This window comes from Echinops telfairi, unplaced genomic scaffold (assembly GCF_000313985.2).
Source record: "Echinops telfairi isolate 266 unplaced genomic scaffold, ASM31398v2 ScPeMD7_8;HRSCAF=38, whole genome shotgun sequence".
Taxonomy (NCBI): domain Eukaryota; kingdom Metazoa; phylum Chordata; class Mammalia; order Afrosoricida; family Tenrecidae; genus Echinops; species Echinops telfairi.
In genome coordinates this window covers 1,724,296-1,742,424 of record NW_022103905.1, presented here as the reverse complement: position 1 = coordinate 1,742,424, position 18,129 = coordinate 1,724,296, and the positions used below count along the sequence as shown (strand labels likewise).

At 41.0% G+C, this 18,129-nt stretch overlaps 1 protein-coding gene and 1 pseudogene across 5 annotated transcripts in view; both read left to right on the top strand.

The window, feature by feature from the left end:
• The first annotated feature begins 551 nt into the window (after window positions 1-551).
• On the top strand, window positions 552-2,136 carry LOC101649943 (annotated as a pseudogene).
• Window positions 2,137-3,164: 1,028 nt separating this feature from the next.
• TP53BP1 (tumor protein p53 binding protein 1) overlaps window positions 3,165-18,129 on the top strand; it is a 79,981-nt gene continuing 65,016 nt past the window's right edge. For 3 of the 5 annotated variants that reach the window (XM_045286420.1, XM_045286421.1, XM_045286418.1), the window contains exons 1-7: window positions 3,165-3,253; window positions 3,809-3,993; window positions 4,190-4,283; window positions 4,529-4,625; window positions 15,851-15,963; window positions 16,912-17,070; window positions 17,514-17,640. In XM_045286420.1, coding sequence (XP_045142355.1) covers window positions 3,247-3,253; window positions 3,809-3,993; window positions 4,190-4,283; window positions 4,529-4,625; window positions 15,851-15,963; window positions 16,912-17,070; window positions 17,514-17,640 — 782 coding nt within the window. In that variant the 5' untranslated portion in view covers window positions 3,165-3,246. The remainder of the gene's footprint in view (window positions 3,254-3,808; window positions 3,994-4,189; window positions 4,284-4,528; window positions 4,626-15,850; window positions 15,964-16,911; window positions 17,071-17,513; window positions 17,641-18,129) is intronic. The other 2 variants (XM_045286419.1, XM_045286422.1) reach the window with 2 other exon arrangements.

The window sequence follows — 18,129 nt, the reverse complement described above, 5'->3', positions numbered from 1 at the left end:
AACCACAATTAGAAAGAAAGAAAAGATTACAGCCTTGGAAACTTTATGGCGGCAGTTGTACTGTGTTTTATTGGGTCACTATGAGTTGGAATTGACGTGATGGCAATGAGTTTGGTTTTGATACTTGGTACTTTCCCAGTTGACAGCTGCTCTGGGTAGAGTCCCACTCTAATCCAACCAGTGCTTACTAAAAAAAAAAAAAATTCCTCAGGGAGCCTCGTCCCAGCTGCCACACCCTCTCTCTATAAGACTCTGGCGCCATAATTAGGATAATAGAACCTCAGGGTTTGGAGGGGTCTTTGAAGCATTGGCAGCTGTTCCCTTCAGCACTGAATTTGAAAATCCTGGTGCTCAAAGCTCTTAAAGGGAAGCACAAAATCTGGCTAGGGCTGCAGTCTCCATGGACTGCAATTCCATGAAAAGAATTCAAAATCAGAAAAGAGACTGGTGGGATCCCCAAGACTATGACCTATGGTTATCCTACATGTCTGAAACTGAGCCCACCCTCATGTTAGAAGAACCAGCTGTTGAGTCACCACTCAGACTCCGCCATGGTGGGGATTGGGGGTTGTCTGGTTGCTGCCTTGGCCTCTGGGGCCTCAGCCCATGGTGTCTCTGCCCAAAGCCCAGCTCTTGCTGCAGGGCGGCCCAGCTGGCACTCCAGCCAGGCAGCGTCTATGTGGCCCAAACTTCTTCACCAAATACAGGCACCGCCACCTTGTGCATCGTGGCAGTCATTGGTGCCATGGTGGATGTCCAGTTTGATGAGGGACTACCCCCGCACCCCCCACCATCCTAAATGCTCTGGAAATGCAAGGCGGCGACCCCAGGCTAGTTTTGGAGGTAGCCCAGCATTTGGGTGAGAGCACAGTAAGGATCATTACTATGGATGGTACTGATGGCTTGGTCAGAGGCCAGAAAGTTCTGGATTCTGGTGCACCCATCAAATTTCCTGTTGGTCCAAAAAAAAAAAAAAAATCCTGTTGGGCCTGAGACCTTAGGCAGAATATCAGGAATGTCCTTGGAGAACCTATTGATGAGAGAGGGCCCATCAAAACCAAACAGTTTGCTCCCATTCGTGCCGAGGCACCTGAGTTCGTGGAGATGAGTGTTGAGCAAGAAATTGCAGGTATCAAGGTTGTGGATCTGCTGGCTCCCTATGCCAAGGGTGGCAAAAATCAGGCTTTTTGGTGGTGTTGGAGTTGGCAAGGTGGTGCTGATCATGGAGTTAATCAACAATGTCGCCAAAGTCCATGGTGGTTAATCTGTTGTTTGCTGCATTGGTGAGAGGATTTGTAAGGCAATGGCTTATCCCATGAAATGGTTGAGTCTGGTGTTACCAACTTGAAAGATGCTACCGCCAAGCTCACACTGGTGTATGGGCAAGTGAATAAGCCACCTGGTGCTTGTGCCCGCGTAGCTTTGACAGGACTGACTGTGGCTGAATACTTCGGAAACCAAGAAGGTCAAGACCTGTTGCTGTTTATTGATAACATCTTTCGTTTCACCCAGGCTGGCTCAGAGGTGTCAGTCTTATTGGGTTGTGGGTTACCAGCCTACTCTGTCCATTGATATGGGCACCATGCTGTACAGAATCACCACCACCAAGAAGGGATCATTCCCCTCTGTGCGGGCTATCTACGTGACTACTGATGACTTAACTGACCCGGCTCCTGCCACTGCCTTTGCCCATATGGATGCTCCCACTGTGCTGTCCCGTGCTATCGCTGAGCTGGGCATCTATCCAGCTGTGGATCCTCTGGATTCCACCTCTGGCATCATGGATCCCAGCATTGTTGGCAATGAGCATTATGATGTCGCCCGTGGGGTGCAGAAGATCATGCAGGACTAAAAATCCCTCCAGGATCTCCTTGCTATCCTGGGTGTGGAAGAACTTTCTGAGGAAGACTAGTTGACTGTGTCCCAGGCACAGAAAATCCAGTGATTTTCCTCTTAGCCATTCCAGGTTTCTGAGGTCTTCTCTGGCCATATGGGGAAGCTGGTGCCCCAGGAGGAGACCATCAAAGCATTTCGGCAGGTGAAAATGACCATGTCCCCGAGCAGGCCTTCTGTATGTTGGGACTTACTGGGGAAGCTGTAGCAAAAGCTGATCAAATGGCTGAAGAACATCCGTGAGGGGATCCTTTCAGCCAACTGGCCCTGTGCATTCTCCTCCCCCAATTCAAAAAGCTTGTTTCTGTGTAGGCCATACAAGAGCCTGGTTATAGATGTCTTCTGTCTAAAGAATATTTAAGGTTTCCAATAAAATGTACAATCCTATTAAAAAAAAAGGGAAGAAGAAGAAAAACCAACCATTTAAGATCTAAAGGATATCATTTACCCAAGTTCAGAGGGTTAGGAAGGAGGGAGGGATGGAAACCGGAAACCGAAGGAGGAAGGACACGTGATGTTACATTGACGGGATTACAATTAATGAGATGAAACTTAATGTGTATGAATTATTGAATATTAAACTGATTATTGGCTCTAAGTCTTCACCTAATTTACAACAATTAAAAAGAAAAATAGGGTAACTATAAACAAACACGAAGCTTGAAATGTATTCCAGACTGGATATGAAAAAAATAATACCAAGAAATATGACGTAGTGGGACCATCAGATACTGTAGGAAAAAAAGAACTGACAGATGTAATGTGAGGCCCTTAGATTCAGGTAAAAGTTCACAAAAAGGAAGCTGCCTGACACATACAAACCCCAAGGACTCCTCTTTCTCCAAGGTTTCACCAAATCTTCTTGTCCCTTTTATTAGAAAGCTGGTACCTCTTCTGTTCAACAGAAGGGGCTGGGAAAAGGGGCTTTAAGGCGAATGAACGACTGAAAGCCAGTAGAGTCTCATGTCTGAGCAGTGGTAAATCCAGTAGCTTCTAGAGGCCGAGGAAGATATTTCACACCCTTTCAAGGTCCCTTCGGTTCAAGGATACAGTCATTCTGTAGCTGTACTGAGGGGAGGGCCTGCAACGTCCATGCTGCCATGGAAACGCGCCGCCGTGCTTTTTCTTGCGTGGGGCGGGGCACTCAGCCTCAACCACCAATCACATATAGGGATTTATGAGTGGCGGGCAGCAGCAGCGAATGGGTGATCCGAGATTGCGTGACGAAACGGGAAAAGGGGGAGTTCGCGGCTGGTGGCGGCGGTAGAGGCAGCGACGACCTGGGAGCGAGCTGGAGGGAGCTGGGGAGAGCGCGCGAACCTCTAGCTTAAGCTCGAGGGACTTCCCGCCGGGATGCCTGGTACGATTTGGTGAAAAGTGGGGCAAGGTCGGCTCTAAGGGCAAGTGTGTCGTGTCTGAAGAGGTAGCTGGCCGGAGGGGGCGGGGTGGCAAGCATGGCGGCCGTGACGGGGAAGGGGTTGGAGGGACCTGAGGAGGGGGTGGGGTAGCCGTAGCTAGGAAGGCTGGGGTGGTCTGGAGGAAGCGTGTAGGAAGGGCCACAAGGAATCTGGAGACCAGAGGTTATAAAGCAGCTTTTTGGGGTCGGGAGAGGCGGCCGAAGGACCTCGGGAGAGTTGTGGGGGTTAGGAAAAGGTGCGGGGAAAGAAAAGGTTAGGAAGGGGTGCTTACGTGAAGATGATGGAAAAGAAGGGGGAGGGAGGGACAGGCAAGCTGAGTGTAAATAACGAGGAAACGCAGCTATCCTAAGGGTGGTAAGTAAGCGCTTGCAGCGATTTTAAACACAATGTTCAAATTTGAGGAGCCCTGGACTTGCCCCCTTTCCCAGGTCTTCTACTTCCGCTCCATGCAGGCCCATAGGGTCGCTCAGCACTGAGCTTTTGTTATCCCGTTCCAGGGGAGCAGATGGACCCCACTGGAAGTCATTTGGATTCCGATTTCTCTCAGCAAGATACTCCCTGCCTGATAATTGAAGATTCTCAGCCTGAAAGTCAGGTTCTAGAAGATGATTCTGTTTCTCACTTCAGTGTGTTAGCCAGGCATCTTCCTAATCTACAGACGCACAAAGAGAATCCTGTGCTGGTGAGTCCTGCCTTGTTTGGGCACGTTTCTTTTTTTCCCGTCCAATCTAGACCAACCAGCAGACATAAGCATTTAGGAGAGCACTATCTTTTGTATAAAGTTGGGTAGAGAGAGAGTGTCATCATGTTCACAAGACTTCTGTCATGTTTGAGACTATCTTGTATATAATGGAGTTTACTTAATGTGCATTGTTTAGGATGCTGTGTCCAATCCTGAACAGACAGCTGGAGGAGAACAAGGAGACACTAATAGTGGGTTGAATGAGCATTTGAAAGAAAGCAAGCCTTCAGGTGAGGTCTTTAAAGAGCCGTCAGTGCCTTTTTCATTGTCAGGTGTTCATGTTGAAGCTGGCTGTGGTTGTGGTTAATATACCTAAGGAAGGCTAGTGTCATATCTAGGTGCATTAGTAGGCAGTCAAAACGTTGATCAAGCTCTAACGTAGCTGAGTACTTTGGTATTGTCTACATTTACGATTTTGTATTAAAGTTTCATGGTAAATGTTAATGTTTCTTTTTGTGTGTGTGCTCACATCCAGTTATTTTTCCAGAGCCTACGGATTCTTCTCATCTGGACACATGTGGTTCCATTAGTCAGGTCATTGAACAGTTGCCTCAGCCAAATAGGACAAGCAGGTATGCTGATGTTTTAGAGAAATTGCTTATATTTATTAGTGATCTGTACCTGTTGCCTCATGTCCAGGATAAAGGGAATCATTTTTGTGAATTAGAGAGGAGGGGGGTTTAAGGATTGTTAGGTTTTATTTTTAGTACCACTGGATTACTCCATTTAATTGTACTACTAATAAGCTTTGTGAAGATACTTTTACACTTACATTGCAATTGTGATACAGCGTCTGCATTGTGAAAGAAAAGTAATCTTCATTGGTACTTTCTATACGACTTCCTCTCTGCTTCTATTTTATTCTGGCATAAATTCTCTGAATAAAGCCTTTTGTTCATATTTTGCCTTTTTGTATATTGATAGCTTATTTATGTTTGGATTAGTTTAACCAATTATATAAATGCTTTTATTGGTAATAAATATTTAGGTGGATTATCAAAAATCAAGAGGCGCCTGGTGGCCTAGTTTGAAACCACCAGCGGCTCCCCAGGAGAAAGATGAGGCTTTCTGCTCCTGTGAAGAGTTTCGGTTTCTCAGAAACCCATGGGCAGTTCTACCCTGTCCTATAGGGTTTTGTTTTTTTCAAAAATCATTTTATTGGGGGCTCGTACAACTCATATCACAATCCATACATATATCCATTGTGTCGAGCACATCTGTACATATGTTGCCATCATCGTTTTCAAAGCATTTTCTTTCTACTTGAGTCTTTGGTATCAGCTCCTCATTTTTCACCCTCCCTCCCCCTTCCTCCCTCCCTCCCGCATGAACCCTTGGTCATTTAGAAATTATTTTTTCATGTCTTGCACTGCCCGATGTTTCCCTTTACCCCCTTGCCTATTGTCCATCCCCTTGGGAGGGGGTTATAGTTAGGTCATTGTGATATCAGTTCTTCCCCGCCCCCTTCCCCTTCCCCTTCCCCTCCTAGTATGGCTGCTCTCAATATTGGTCCCGAGGAGTTTATCTGTCCTGTATTCCCTGTGTTTCCAGCTCTTTATCTGTACTCATGTATATGCTCTGGTCTAGCCAGATTTGTAAGGTAGAATTAGGGTCATGTTAGTGGGGCAGGGGTGGGGTGGTGGGGTGGGGAGCAAGCATTAAAGAACTAGAGGAAAGCTGTATGTGTCATTGGTGCTATACTGTACCCTGACTGGTCTGTCTTCTCCCCACAACCCTTCTGTAAGGGGATGTCCAATTGCTTACAGATTGCCTTTGGGCTTCCACTGCACACTCCCCCCCCCCCCATTCATATTATGATTTTTGCTCTGGGTCTTTGATGCAAAGACCTGTAGGGTTGTTAGGAGTCGGCATCAACTCACTTAGGCATGCTTTCTGTCTGTCAAGTAAAGCCCCTCATCAGTTTGAGATGCAGAATGTGTAATTCATTCCTAAACAGTATTCAACCCTTTCTTATGTGCCCTGGAGACTCAGTGGTTAGGAGCTTGGTTCCTCATGGAAAGGTCTGGTTGGCAGTTTGAGGCAGCAGCCATGCAGGAGAAAGAGGTGACATTCTGCTGCTGTGTAGATTGTCAGTCTTGGAAACCTCATGGGGCAGTTCTACTCTCCTACAGGGTCACTGGAAAATTACCCTATGGGAATGGGTTTGCTTTTGCTATTTATCTCTACCAAAACCCAACAACAGCAACAAAAGCACTGTCGATTAGAGTGAACGGCCCTATAGGAGAGTAGAATAAGTATTTGAGTTTCTCTGCCCTTTTAAGTTTCTTTACAAAGTACACTTTTTGAATTCATCTTAGACACTATATTGGATGTTTGGTATTATACTATTACTTAATGCTATCTCAACGTGGCTATACAATAAAGACATGGTATTCTTATTATAGAGAGTCCAGTGATAGTGTACTCAGCTGATAACCAAAAGGTTGAAGGTTTGAGTCTACGTAGGTGCCTAAGATAGACCTAGGGAATCTGCTTTCAAAAAATCAGCCTTGGAAAACCCTGTGTAGTACACTCCTACTCTGACACATGTGGGGTCACCCTGAGTCAAAATTGACTTGATGGCAACTGGTTTTTGCAAAGGGGAAAGTGATGGTGAGTGAAGTGACTTGCCCTAGAATGCATTGCTAGTAAGTGACAGCCACGCTTTGGACTTGATTCAAATGCTTCTTTCTTTTTTAACTACCCAGTGCTTCTCAAAGTTTCCTGTCTGACTTTTCCAAAGATCAAAGAAAAACAGCTTAAAAAATCTTGGAGGTACAAAGGGGTGATAGGAGAATGTTAGCTTGAAGGTGTGGTTAAAGACTATACTTAATATCAAATCAGTGTTTTTTGTTCTTTGGCATTCTACAAGCAAGCTTCAAAAAGTTTATGGAAAAATTTCCATTAGCTTTTAGTTCCATTTTCCCATGAACTCTTTTAAGCCTTGTATATTTTGATATAATATTTATTGCAAATCATTATGTAAAATGAATATATTAGAATAATCTGCAAATTGGTAGGGCCATTTTGGTCTGTAGGTAGATTTTATTTGACCTATACAAGATTGTAAAATATATTTGAATTATTTAACATATATTTTCATAAAACCTGGATTCCAGTTTTGCCATTACTATTTGGTTTTTGCAACGGTTGAAACTGTGAGTGAGTAGTAGCCAGCTCTGCTTAGATGGGGCACGAGTGTTATGGTTTGTCGTCATTTCTACAGTGTGCTATTGTATTTGGATATTGAGGCCAGATGTTCTTTTATTGTTTATCATAATGTGTGTGCTTTTGTTCTTACATCCAGTTACTTCACTCACCTGTGTTACCATGTTTGCTTGTAGGTATATGATAATTTAAGTTTACATATGATAATTCTTTAGAAATATGTGAGAGAATGATCTATGTTTATCTGTCACCCAGCTCTCTCATTTGAATCAGTGGGAGGTTGGAAGTATGTGTACCTCTCACTGTGAATGAAGTAGCGCTGTTTGAGAATTTTCTTCTTTTTTTTTTTTTAAATGAAGTTATACTGCTTTATTATAATATAGTTCTACATTGTAATTTTTAAAAAATCATTTTACTGGGGGCTCGTACAATTCTTTTTTTTTTTTTAGTTCAAGGATCGTTTGTTGGCCTTTAGGAGTAGTACAGTTCATATCACAATTCATACAAGCATCCACCGTGTCGAGCACATCTGTACGTTCGTTGCCATCGCCATTCTCAAAACACTTGCTTTCCACTTGAGCCCCTAATAACAGCTCCTCATTTTTCCCCTCCCTCCTCCTGATCCCCTCCCTCATGAACCCTCCATAATTTACAAATTATTAGTATTTTGTCATATCTTACACTGTCTGATGTCTCCCTTCACCCACTTTTCTGTTGTCTATCCCCCAGGGAGGAGGTTATATGTAGATTCTTGTACTCAGTTTCCCCTTTCTACCCCACCTTCCCTCCACCCTCCAGGTATCGCCACTCTTACCACTGGTCCTGAAGGGGTCATCTGTCCTGGATTCCCTGCATTTCCAGTTCCTATCTGGACCAATGTACATCCTCTAGTCTAGCCAGATTTGTAGGGTAGAATTGGGATCATGATAGTGGGGGGAGGAAGCATTTAAGAACTAGAGGAAAGTTGTATGTTTCATCGTTGCTACCCTGTACCCTGACTGCTCGTCTTCTCCCCGCAACCCATCAGTAAGGGGGTGTCCAGTTGCCTACAGATGGACTTTGGGTCTCCACTCTGCACTCACCCTCATTTACAATGATATGATTTTTTGTTCTTTGATGCCTGATCCCTGATCCCTTCGACACCTCGTGTTCACACAGGCTGGTGTGCTTCTTTCATGTGGCCCTTAAGATCCCAGATGCTGTATCTTTTGATAGCTGGGAACCATCAGCTTTTTTCACCACATTTCCTTATGCGCACATTTGTCTTCGGTGATCATATCGGGAAGGTGGGCACCCACTGATAGGATTTTTTGTTCTTTGATGTCTGATACTTGGTCCCTTCTACACCTCGTGGCCACACAGGCTGGTGTGCTTCTTCCATATGGGCTTTGTTGTTTCTCAGCTAGATGGCTGCTTGTTTATCTTCTAGCCTTTAAGACTCCAGACGCTATATCTTTTGATAGCTGGGCACCATGAGCTTTCTTCACCACATATAAATACCCTTTGTCTCCTAGTTCTTTCCTCTTATTTCATTTTATTTTCCTCTTGTCCCACTCTCATGCTCAGCCTTCATTTGGGTTTCAGTAATTTCTCTTGGTACATTGCCCTTGCTGAATCCCTACCAGGCCTCTCACACCCTCCTTGCCATTAATTTTGGATCACTTGTTGCTCCCTTGTTCCTGGGTTGGTCAACACCACCTCCTTGCCCCCGCCTCCCCCTCTCCCATGTCCCCCTGGAACTATTGGTTCTGCTGTTTTCTCCTGCAGACTGTTCATGCAGCCTATCTTATCTAGATAGATCTGCAGAGATAATAATATGCACCAAAAAACAAGGCAAAGCAAGACAAAGCGACAAAAGAGAACACAATGATCACAACAAAAAAGAAACCAATGACCCATAAGAGAATAACTTAATTAAAAAAAAAAAGAAAAAAAATTTTTTAAAAAGAGAAAAAACTGGAAATAGATCAAGGTCTGATTTTTGACCTCTAGGCATGTCCTCCAGTCAAGTCCGATGGGGTGCCTCGCTCTGGCCCCCGAGCCTATCCTTTGCACTCTCTCTGGAGTTCCCTGCTCTGCTCCCCACATTGCTCTGCTTTAGTTTAGTGTCTTGGTGTCATGGGATCAGTCCGGGCCAATCCTGACACTGAGTCTCCAGTTTTTTTTTCTTCTTTCTTTCTGCATCAATGTGCTTCTCTTCTTTTCTTTAAAAATAAAATTAAAACTGAACAAAAATTAAATTAAATTAAATTAAAGCATCGAATGCCTGTGCTTAATAAAAGGAGCCCTGGGGGTGCAGTGGTAAAATTTTTGGCTGCGAACCCAAAGGTCAACAGTTCAAGCTCACCACCACTGGGAGAAAGGTGTGACATTTTGCTTCTGTAAAGATGGCAGTTTGGAAATGCCATGGGGCAGTTCTGCCTGCCTTGCAGGGTTGCTGTGAGTTGGAATCAATTTGAAGGCAATGAGTTTGACATTAGATAAATGTACAAGCACTATAGCTGGTGCCTGAAAGGAGCTTTACCATCACAGAGCTTACAGCTTAGTAGAAGAGACAGATGTTCAATGAAGCATGTGCATAAATAGTTCTTCAATTATAAATAAAATCCTTGCCATGTGGGAAAAATTAATTTATTAGTATATATACTAATATGGGATCAAGGAAAACCTTTGAGAATGCGTCTACATGATAACTATGAATTAACTATGGAGTTGATGGACGAGAGAAGTAGGAGCTTTCTAGACAGAAGGAACTACATGAGCAGTGGCCATGAAGCTGGAAATAATTTACATTGACTCCAAAGAATGAAAGCTCTTTAAAATACATGTACGGTATATAAGTTTATTCAGGGTTTTCCATCTTAACTTGTAAGTTTTCTTTATTCATGAATGCAGAGAATTTGAGAAACCTGTTAGCTTGTGAAACTTTTTCTGTTGCTTAATATTCTAAAACCAAATCTTCCTACCTTCTCTAATGTTGTATTGATTGATATAAGCTGATGGTCCTCAACATGAGTGTCCCTAAAATAATAATGAAGAAATAGAGATGTACGTTTTATTTCTACATTAAACTTAAAAATAAATAAGTTTAAATAGTTGCATGGTCACATGCAGCTGTGAGAAATAGTACAGGGATTCTTTGTATATTTTGCCCAGTTTTCTTCAATGGTAAATTTCATTAGACTTAGTATATATAGTGGCCCTACCAGTATATACAGATTTCCCAGTATTATTTGGACCCTTCGTGTGTGTGTGTGTATATATGTTAAGTTTTACTCAATTTTATGACCATGTAGGTTCATGCACACAAAACTATAGTGAAGCTACAGAATAATTCCAATACCCCAAGGATCCCTAGTGTTGCCTTTTTATAGTTATATATCTGCACCCCTGGAAATGACTGTTCTGTCTTATATTTGCAAAATTTGTCAATTCAGGCACGTGGCAATAATAATTGAATCATATAGTATCTAACCTTTTGGGGCTGGCTTTTTCCACTCACTTAATTCTTGAGTGATGTGTGTTTCTGTCATTCCTTTTTACTGCTGTATAGTATTCCATTGTATGGATGTACCATAGTTTGTTTGATCATTTACTTGTTGGACAAAATCTGGGTTGATTATGAATTTTGGCTATTATAAATAAAACTGATATGAACATTGGTGTATAGGTTTTTGTATAAACATACACCTTTTGTGTGAGCTGAATGCCATGGTGTACAATTTCTCAGTTGTATGGTAATTTCATGTCAATTTTTTTTTTTTTTAAGAAACTGTCAGGCTGTTTTCTAGAGTGTCTGTTCCATTTTACAGCAAAGAGCCAGTGATTTAATTTCTCCTCATACTTGCCAGCATTGGGTACTGCACTTTTTAATTTTAGCCACTTCTATAGGTATGTAGTGGTATCGCATTTGTTTTTAATTTTTCAATTCTGGAGTGACTAATGATGTTAAACATCTTTTCATGTGCTTCTTTGCCCTCCGTCTACTCTTATGTGAAATATCTGATTTTGTTTTTTTCATAGTTTCTAAATGGATTACTGTCTTCTGTTTCTGTTGAGTTTTGAGGGTTCTTGATATATTCCAGACACTAGTACTTTGTGAGTCTTCTAAGGAGGCTTTTCACAAACATAAAAGGTCTGGGCAAAAATGCCGTTATCTTTCATTCTATTTCCCCACATTTTAAAGCCTCTCACATGGTATGCAGATGTTTTCTCCCACTTTCCAGCTTACCTTGTCAGCCTCTTCACAGGGCCGTCCCTGTAAGGGTTCAGTTGTGATGTACTCTAGGGAATACTTCAACAGAGAGACACAGTATTTTTAAAGTGTGTGTAATAAGGCAAAGCAAAGACCCTGGTGACACTGTTGGGTAAGCATTGGACTGCTAAGCTCAAGGTTGGTGTTTCAAATCCACCAGCTGCTTCTCAGAAGTTGAGACTGACTGTTACCGCCTCAGAAACCCTGTGCAGGGTTGCTGTGTTAGTCAACTCCATTGCAGCGGGTTTGTTTTTGTGATTTTTTTTTAAATAAGGAAAAGCAAAGGACCCTTCCTCTCTTTTAAGTGTTTATGTTCTTGCAAGATTATTATTGCCTTAGCTTTAGTGTGATTATAAAACTAAGTAATGCTGGTGTAATCTGTTTTATCACACATAAGATAATTCAGTTCTGCCAATGAAAGAGAAAGGATTTACCTCAGACATACTAAGATTCTTAGTTTTTGTTAACAAATATTTTAGTACTTCTGGCTACTTTTGTATCTCTAATATATTTAAGCTTTTTTTTTTAATCATTAGCTTTAGACATTGAAGAGTTTAGTAACAAAGCCACTTTTTGTTTATAATTTTACTTATATCAAGTTGCTGCTTCTTCACCTACTTATTCTTTGAATAATGAATACTTACTATATACCATGCACAGTTTTGGGTATGGGTAGTATATAATAATCAGAAGAAATAAAATTCCTAACCTGTTATGGAGTTTACTTGCATTCTTTAGCAATGCGTGATAAATAAGTAAAATATGTAGTATGTTAATACTGACTAAAGCGAAAGATAAAGCAGGGAGGGGCACAGGGAGGGGCAGAGGAGTTGCAGGCCTAGCGTGGTTAGGGAATCCTTCGCTGATGTGGAACTTGATTATAAATCTAAAGTGACTGTGTGCTCTTACTGTTACTTGGGATAAGTGCAATATGGAGCGAGAGCAGAGAGTGTAACGGTCTTGCGAGAGGAATGTACCTGGGAAATTGGAGAAATGTAGTTTGGCTGGATGTTAGTGAATAAGGAGTGGTGGGACTCTGAATCTTTTTGAAAATAGGCTTTGAAGATGGCTCAGATGTGGAGTATGAGAGAAAAGAAGAAGGTAACAAGGAGTAGGTTTCTTTATGAACAAGTAAAAGATTGGATTTGCTGTTAATTGAGACGGAAAAGACTAAGACTGCAGGAAATACAGTTCAATTTTAGATCACAGGTTAAGATCACACTTGCTTTTGGGTCAAGCCAAGTAGAACTATTGAGGAAATTGCAAGTGAGGAGCTCAGGGGAAATGTCAGGGCTGGAGATTTAAATGGCAGAGTCATAGGCTGTGGATGGTTCAGAACCTTGGGTCGGAGGAGATCTCCGTCCCCTGGGTAGCAGGAAGAGAGGCCCAAGGACTGCTGTGAGGGCCCGAGCACTCAGAAGTAGGCACAGGATGAGGAGCCACCAGCAGAACCCGAGAAGCCCCAGCCTGCCGGGGTTTATGCAGTTCACTGCTCTTTACCGCTTGTCATATTTGTTTTACATGTGTGTCAATCTTTACTTGTCCTTAGATCATAGTCCTAACTTTCCAAATGTATGTTTTTATCTCTTGTGCTAATTAGTGATATTTATGGGTCTTTGTATGAAATAATCAATGTATAGAAAATCATAAGGAAGTAAAAAGTGTTACATCTATTATTCTGCCACCCAGAGGCCAGTTGTTATAAACATTTTGGTTTATTTTCCCCCCTCCCCTTTTTTTGGGTACATTTGATTGACATAGTTGACAACATGTGGAAAGTAAAAGCTTATTTGCTAATCTTTTTGTTTAACAATGAGTATGTTTCCATGACGATTAAAATTCTTAATATTTTCCCTAGTTTTTTAACTTTAAAAGTTTAAATCCACTGAAGAAAGAACAGTACACAGCTGTCCTTACCCCTTATATATACATACTTGTTGATGTGTGTATATTTGTGTGTATTTATATTTATTTCTTAGGGGGGCTGAATCATTTGAAACTAAGTTATAAATACAAACAACCAATTGCCCTGGGGTTTTGGCTTGTGGCCACCCCATGTGTGTTCCTTAGGGTTTTTACTGAAGACTTTTTAGAAGTAGGTTGCCAGACCTTTCTACCTGTGAGCCTCTAGGTGGACTAGAACTGCTGAACGTTTTAGATAGCAGCTGATAACATTAACTATTTGCACCACCCAGGGCTTCTACAGACATTCTTTAACACTAGATTTTTTTATAGACATTTCTTATATACCTATCTCTATGGACATGCGTCAAATTGACACATGAATGAAACCACATTTTCTTTAGAAAACAACTGACTTAACAACATACTTATATACACTATTAGCTTATAAATGAGACTGTGTGATACTATATATAAAACTTATACTATTTGATATTATACAACATTTGAGATACTGGGTTTGACGTATTATTAAGAGTCACTTAGGTTTGTCAGTATTATTTGTTTTTGATGTTTACTTTTTTTATCATTATATGGGGGCTCGTACAACTCTTATCACAATCCATACATACAGCCACTGTGTCAAGCACAATTGTACATTTGTTGCCCTCATTCTCAAAACATTTGCTTTCTACTTGAGCCCTTGGTATCAGCTCCTTATTTTTTCCTCTCCCTCCCTGCCCCTCTCCCTCATGAACCCTTGATAAATTTGTAAATTATTATTTTGTCATGTCTTACACTGTCCGACGTCTCCCTTCACCCACTTTTCTGTTGTCCATCCCCCAGGGATGTTTACTTTCTGAGACCTTTTTTAAAAATTCATTTTTGATTGGGAGTTCATACATATGTCATTGCATAGTTCTTTTTTTTTTTTTATCAATTTATTGGGGCTCATACAATTCATCACAATACATAGATCAATTGTGTAAAACACATCTATACATTTGTTGCCCTCATTATTCCCAAAATTCGCTTTCCTCTTGGGTTCCCGGAATCAGCTCATTTTCCTTTTTTCCCCTCCCCCTCCCTCCTCCCCTCTCCCCCATGCACATTGTATAGTTCAATCATGTCAAGCGCTATTGTATATTTGCTACTACAATCAGTTTTCGAACATTGTTTTCCTTCCTGGACTCCTTGACATTGTCTCCCTTTTACCCCTTCCCCCCTCCCACGCACACTAAATGCTCCCCCCACCCCCTTTACCTACCCCCAATACTGGGGTTCATATACCGAAAAACAGAAAAACATATAATACAACTTCAAGAGGGTGACCCCTATGATATAAAACATCTATCCCTCAATTATGGTGGATAGAGGGAGATCACTGGAGGCTTATTTCTTAGGTAGTTTGCACAAATGTATTTTGGGCTCCCACTGTGTTCTCTAGCCTCTGCAAACCTGATCTCACAATTTAGGCTCAGATACTAATCCCTCCTTTGACTTTGGATTATGTGATTTACAATCCTTTGGTGACTTGATGATGGTTTGCTTCTTCCATGTGGACTCAGTTGACATCTCACTTAGATGGCGACTTGTTTGGAGACAAGCCTTTATCTGATAGCTGGACGCAATTTAGTTTTCTAAGAACCTTTTGACTACCTTTATTTTGCTGCTAAAGTAATGCTTTTATGAATGAAACTGATTTACTGGAATTAACACTCGATTTATATTCATGTAAAATTGACATATCTGTAGAGATTGGTATACCACACAGAGAATTTCAAGATTTGAAGGCTTACAAGAAAATGAATGTGGTCATATTTTTGTCTCATTAAAGGGGCAAAAATAAGCATAAGTGGTAGGAGATAAATGTAAACTGTTTCTGTAATTTTTGTTGAGGAAATGGAAAGGGGCCCAAATGACATGTCCCATAAACCTAGTGTTTAGAAAAAGAAGGCAGACTTGTTGCTTTTTTAGAAAACAATTTTATTGGCAGGTAATTCACATACACATTTTAAAAGTTGTCATATTAAGAAGAGTTGTGTAATCACCACCACCATCAGTTTTAGAACACCTTTGTTCTTGTACTCATTGTTAGCCCATCCCACCCACCCCACCTTTTCTCCCAACCTACTAATATTATCATTACTTTAGCCAATGGTGTAGAACTTAAAACATTGTTGAGGAAAAAAGTGTACCATATATGATAGTTATTTATACCAAAAGGTATGGATTGCTGATTTGTACAGATTATAAACGTTGGTGGCTGGACACTTATTTTTTCCAAACTTATTCCTTTTAAGTCAGTTTCGACTCATAGTGACCCGATGGCCCACTGCCATGGTATTGCCACTAAAGGGGTGAGCTATTCAAACTTGGTTAGGGTGTGGGGAAGCCAAATAAACTTCAGAGAGTACTTTGAATAAAGTTTCTCAACCTATGTGGGATCCTTGATTGTGTTCTGCTGTACAGTGTTCTGGAAATGTCGGTGGAATCTAGTCTTGTGGGCGAAGAGAAGAAAGAAGAAGGGGTGGAAGAGCAGGAGGAAGATACTCACAGTCCTCCACCTGCCATAGGTGACGAAGGTAACCTTGCACCTTTTTTAGGATAGTAGAGCGTTCTAACTTCCTCTAAGCTGTTCCTGTAGAAGTCTACATTTCTGTTTTTCTTTTAAGTTTATTTTCTCTTTAAGTACTTTAAGTTGAGAGTAATTATTTAAATTTTTGCTAGGAATTCTTCCAAACTTGGTATTTAGGAATTTGTAGCTCATTGGGTATTTCTGCATATTGACTCTCCCACCTTCTGCATTCATTTGTTTTTCAAATATGTGGGCTCTTCAAAAAGTTCTGGGGAAATTCCATTATCTTTTAATTCATTTTTCCATGAACATAAATTTTTTTTTTCTTAAATCATTTGATTGGGGGTTCTTAAAGCTCTTACAAAAATCCGTACATCAGTTGTATCAAGAACATTGGTACATATGTTGCCATCATTTTCAAAACATTTTCTTTCTACTTGAGCCCTTGGTATCAGCTCCACTTGTTTTCCCTCCCCCCCTCATTTTCCATCTCTAAAGTGGGGCTGGGATTCATAGTTCTTGGCATCACTACAGAGTCTGGCAAGAGTGACTTAGTAAATGCCCCCAAAGGGAGGAGGAAGTCCATGAACTTTTTGAAGCCCCTTTGTAGTTTTAGGAGGTATGTTTTTTTAGTGAGGAAGTACAGTCTGAATTGCTCTGTGAGTGTGTTTGTGTGTACGGTTGATGTATAGCTTCAGAAAGTTAATAGTAGCCTACCACTGTGAAGTGCTTGGAATATATAGGGCATAATTTTTTGTTCATTACACATTATTCTCCATTTTTAATGCTTTTATTCTTGATTTTCTTTTTCTTTTTTTCTTGATTTTCTTTTGAAAGATTTGAGGGGCACGACTTTACCATGAGGACTTAGCATGACCCTTATACATTTAACAGCAGCTCGCACATTATATGATTTTGTGGTGTGATACCTAAGTTCTTGAGGTTTTGGCCCTAGATCCTGCTTCATCACAATTGGGCTTTGGAGTTTTGGAACTGTCCCAGAGCCAGGATGTTGAAGAGCATACAGCGCCATATGAAGTGGACAAAGAGCATGAACTGCCAGTACCCTCTGACTCTGCTCATGCCAGGCCACCTGACATGGATGCTGACAATGGTGTGGAACATGTTTTATGAATGTTTTTTCCTATTCCAGAGGTAGTAGTTTTTTCCTTGATAACTATCATAAATTTATATAATTTAAGTTACCGTATATACTTGAGTATGAGCCGACCCGAATATCAGCCACGGCACCTAATTTTACCACAAAAACTACATTAAAAATGTGCTGAAAAACTCGGCTTATACACAAGCATGTATGGTAATCTAGTGAGCTATGCAGTACTGGCAGCAGAATTGCTTGATTTTACTACTTGTCACTTATTTCAGATTGAGGGATTTTTTTTTAAATAGGCTATTACCTTCCTTTTTGGGATGATGCCTACATGCACTTTCAGATTGGACTTCTTTGTATTGTAATCTTTTTCTTTTAAAAGTTTTGGGACTGCTTTTCATACTTTGAAAAATTAAAAATTTTCTGTCTTCTAAAACTTCAAACAGTGAAACATGGAGAACACTCCAATGAGGAAATCCCTGTGACAGGATTTCCCAGCAGGGAAGTCCCCATGGTAGGAGAGACCAGTAAGGACCCACATGCTGTGGAAGAGCAAAATCCAGCACCTACACGGTAAGCCATGCTCATACATTTTATACGTTTCTGCTATACGATTGCATTTCATATTGCCAGGTGAAAACATTTTAAAAGCTTTTTTTCTCATGCTGGGAATACTTAGGATACAATAGAAGCATTGATTATCTATTAATTTCACTGTGTCTTCATGTTAACCTTAGGCATATTTATAAAGCCTTTCTATTGCTGCTACCACTGGTTGCCGCCTTTCCTCCCGTGTTTTGTGGAGTCACATGATTATTATACATGAGAACTTAACTGCTTTGTACGTGAGGATGACCCATATTGCTTTGGGGTCTCAGATGTCCTACATCTCGTAGTTTATGGTACAGGTCCTGAAGGCATTCTTTTTTTTAAATCATTTTATTAGGGGCTCATACAACTCTTACCATAATCCATACACACATCAATTGTGTAAAGTGCATTTATACATTTATTGCCCTCATCATTCTCAAAACATTTTCTCTCCACTTAAACCCCCGACAT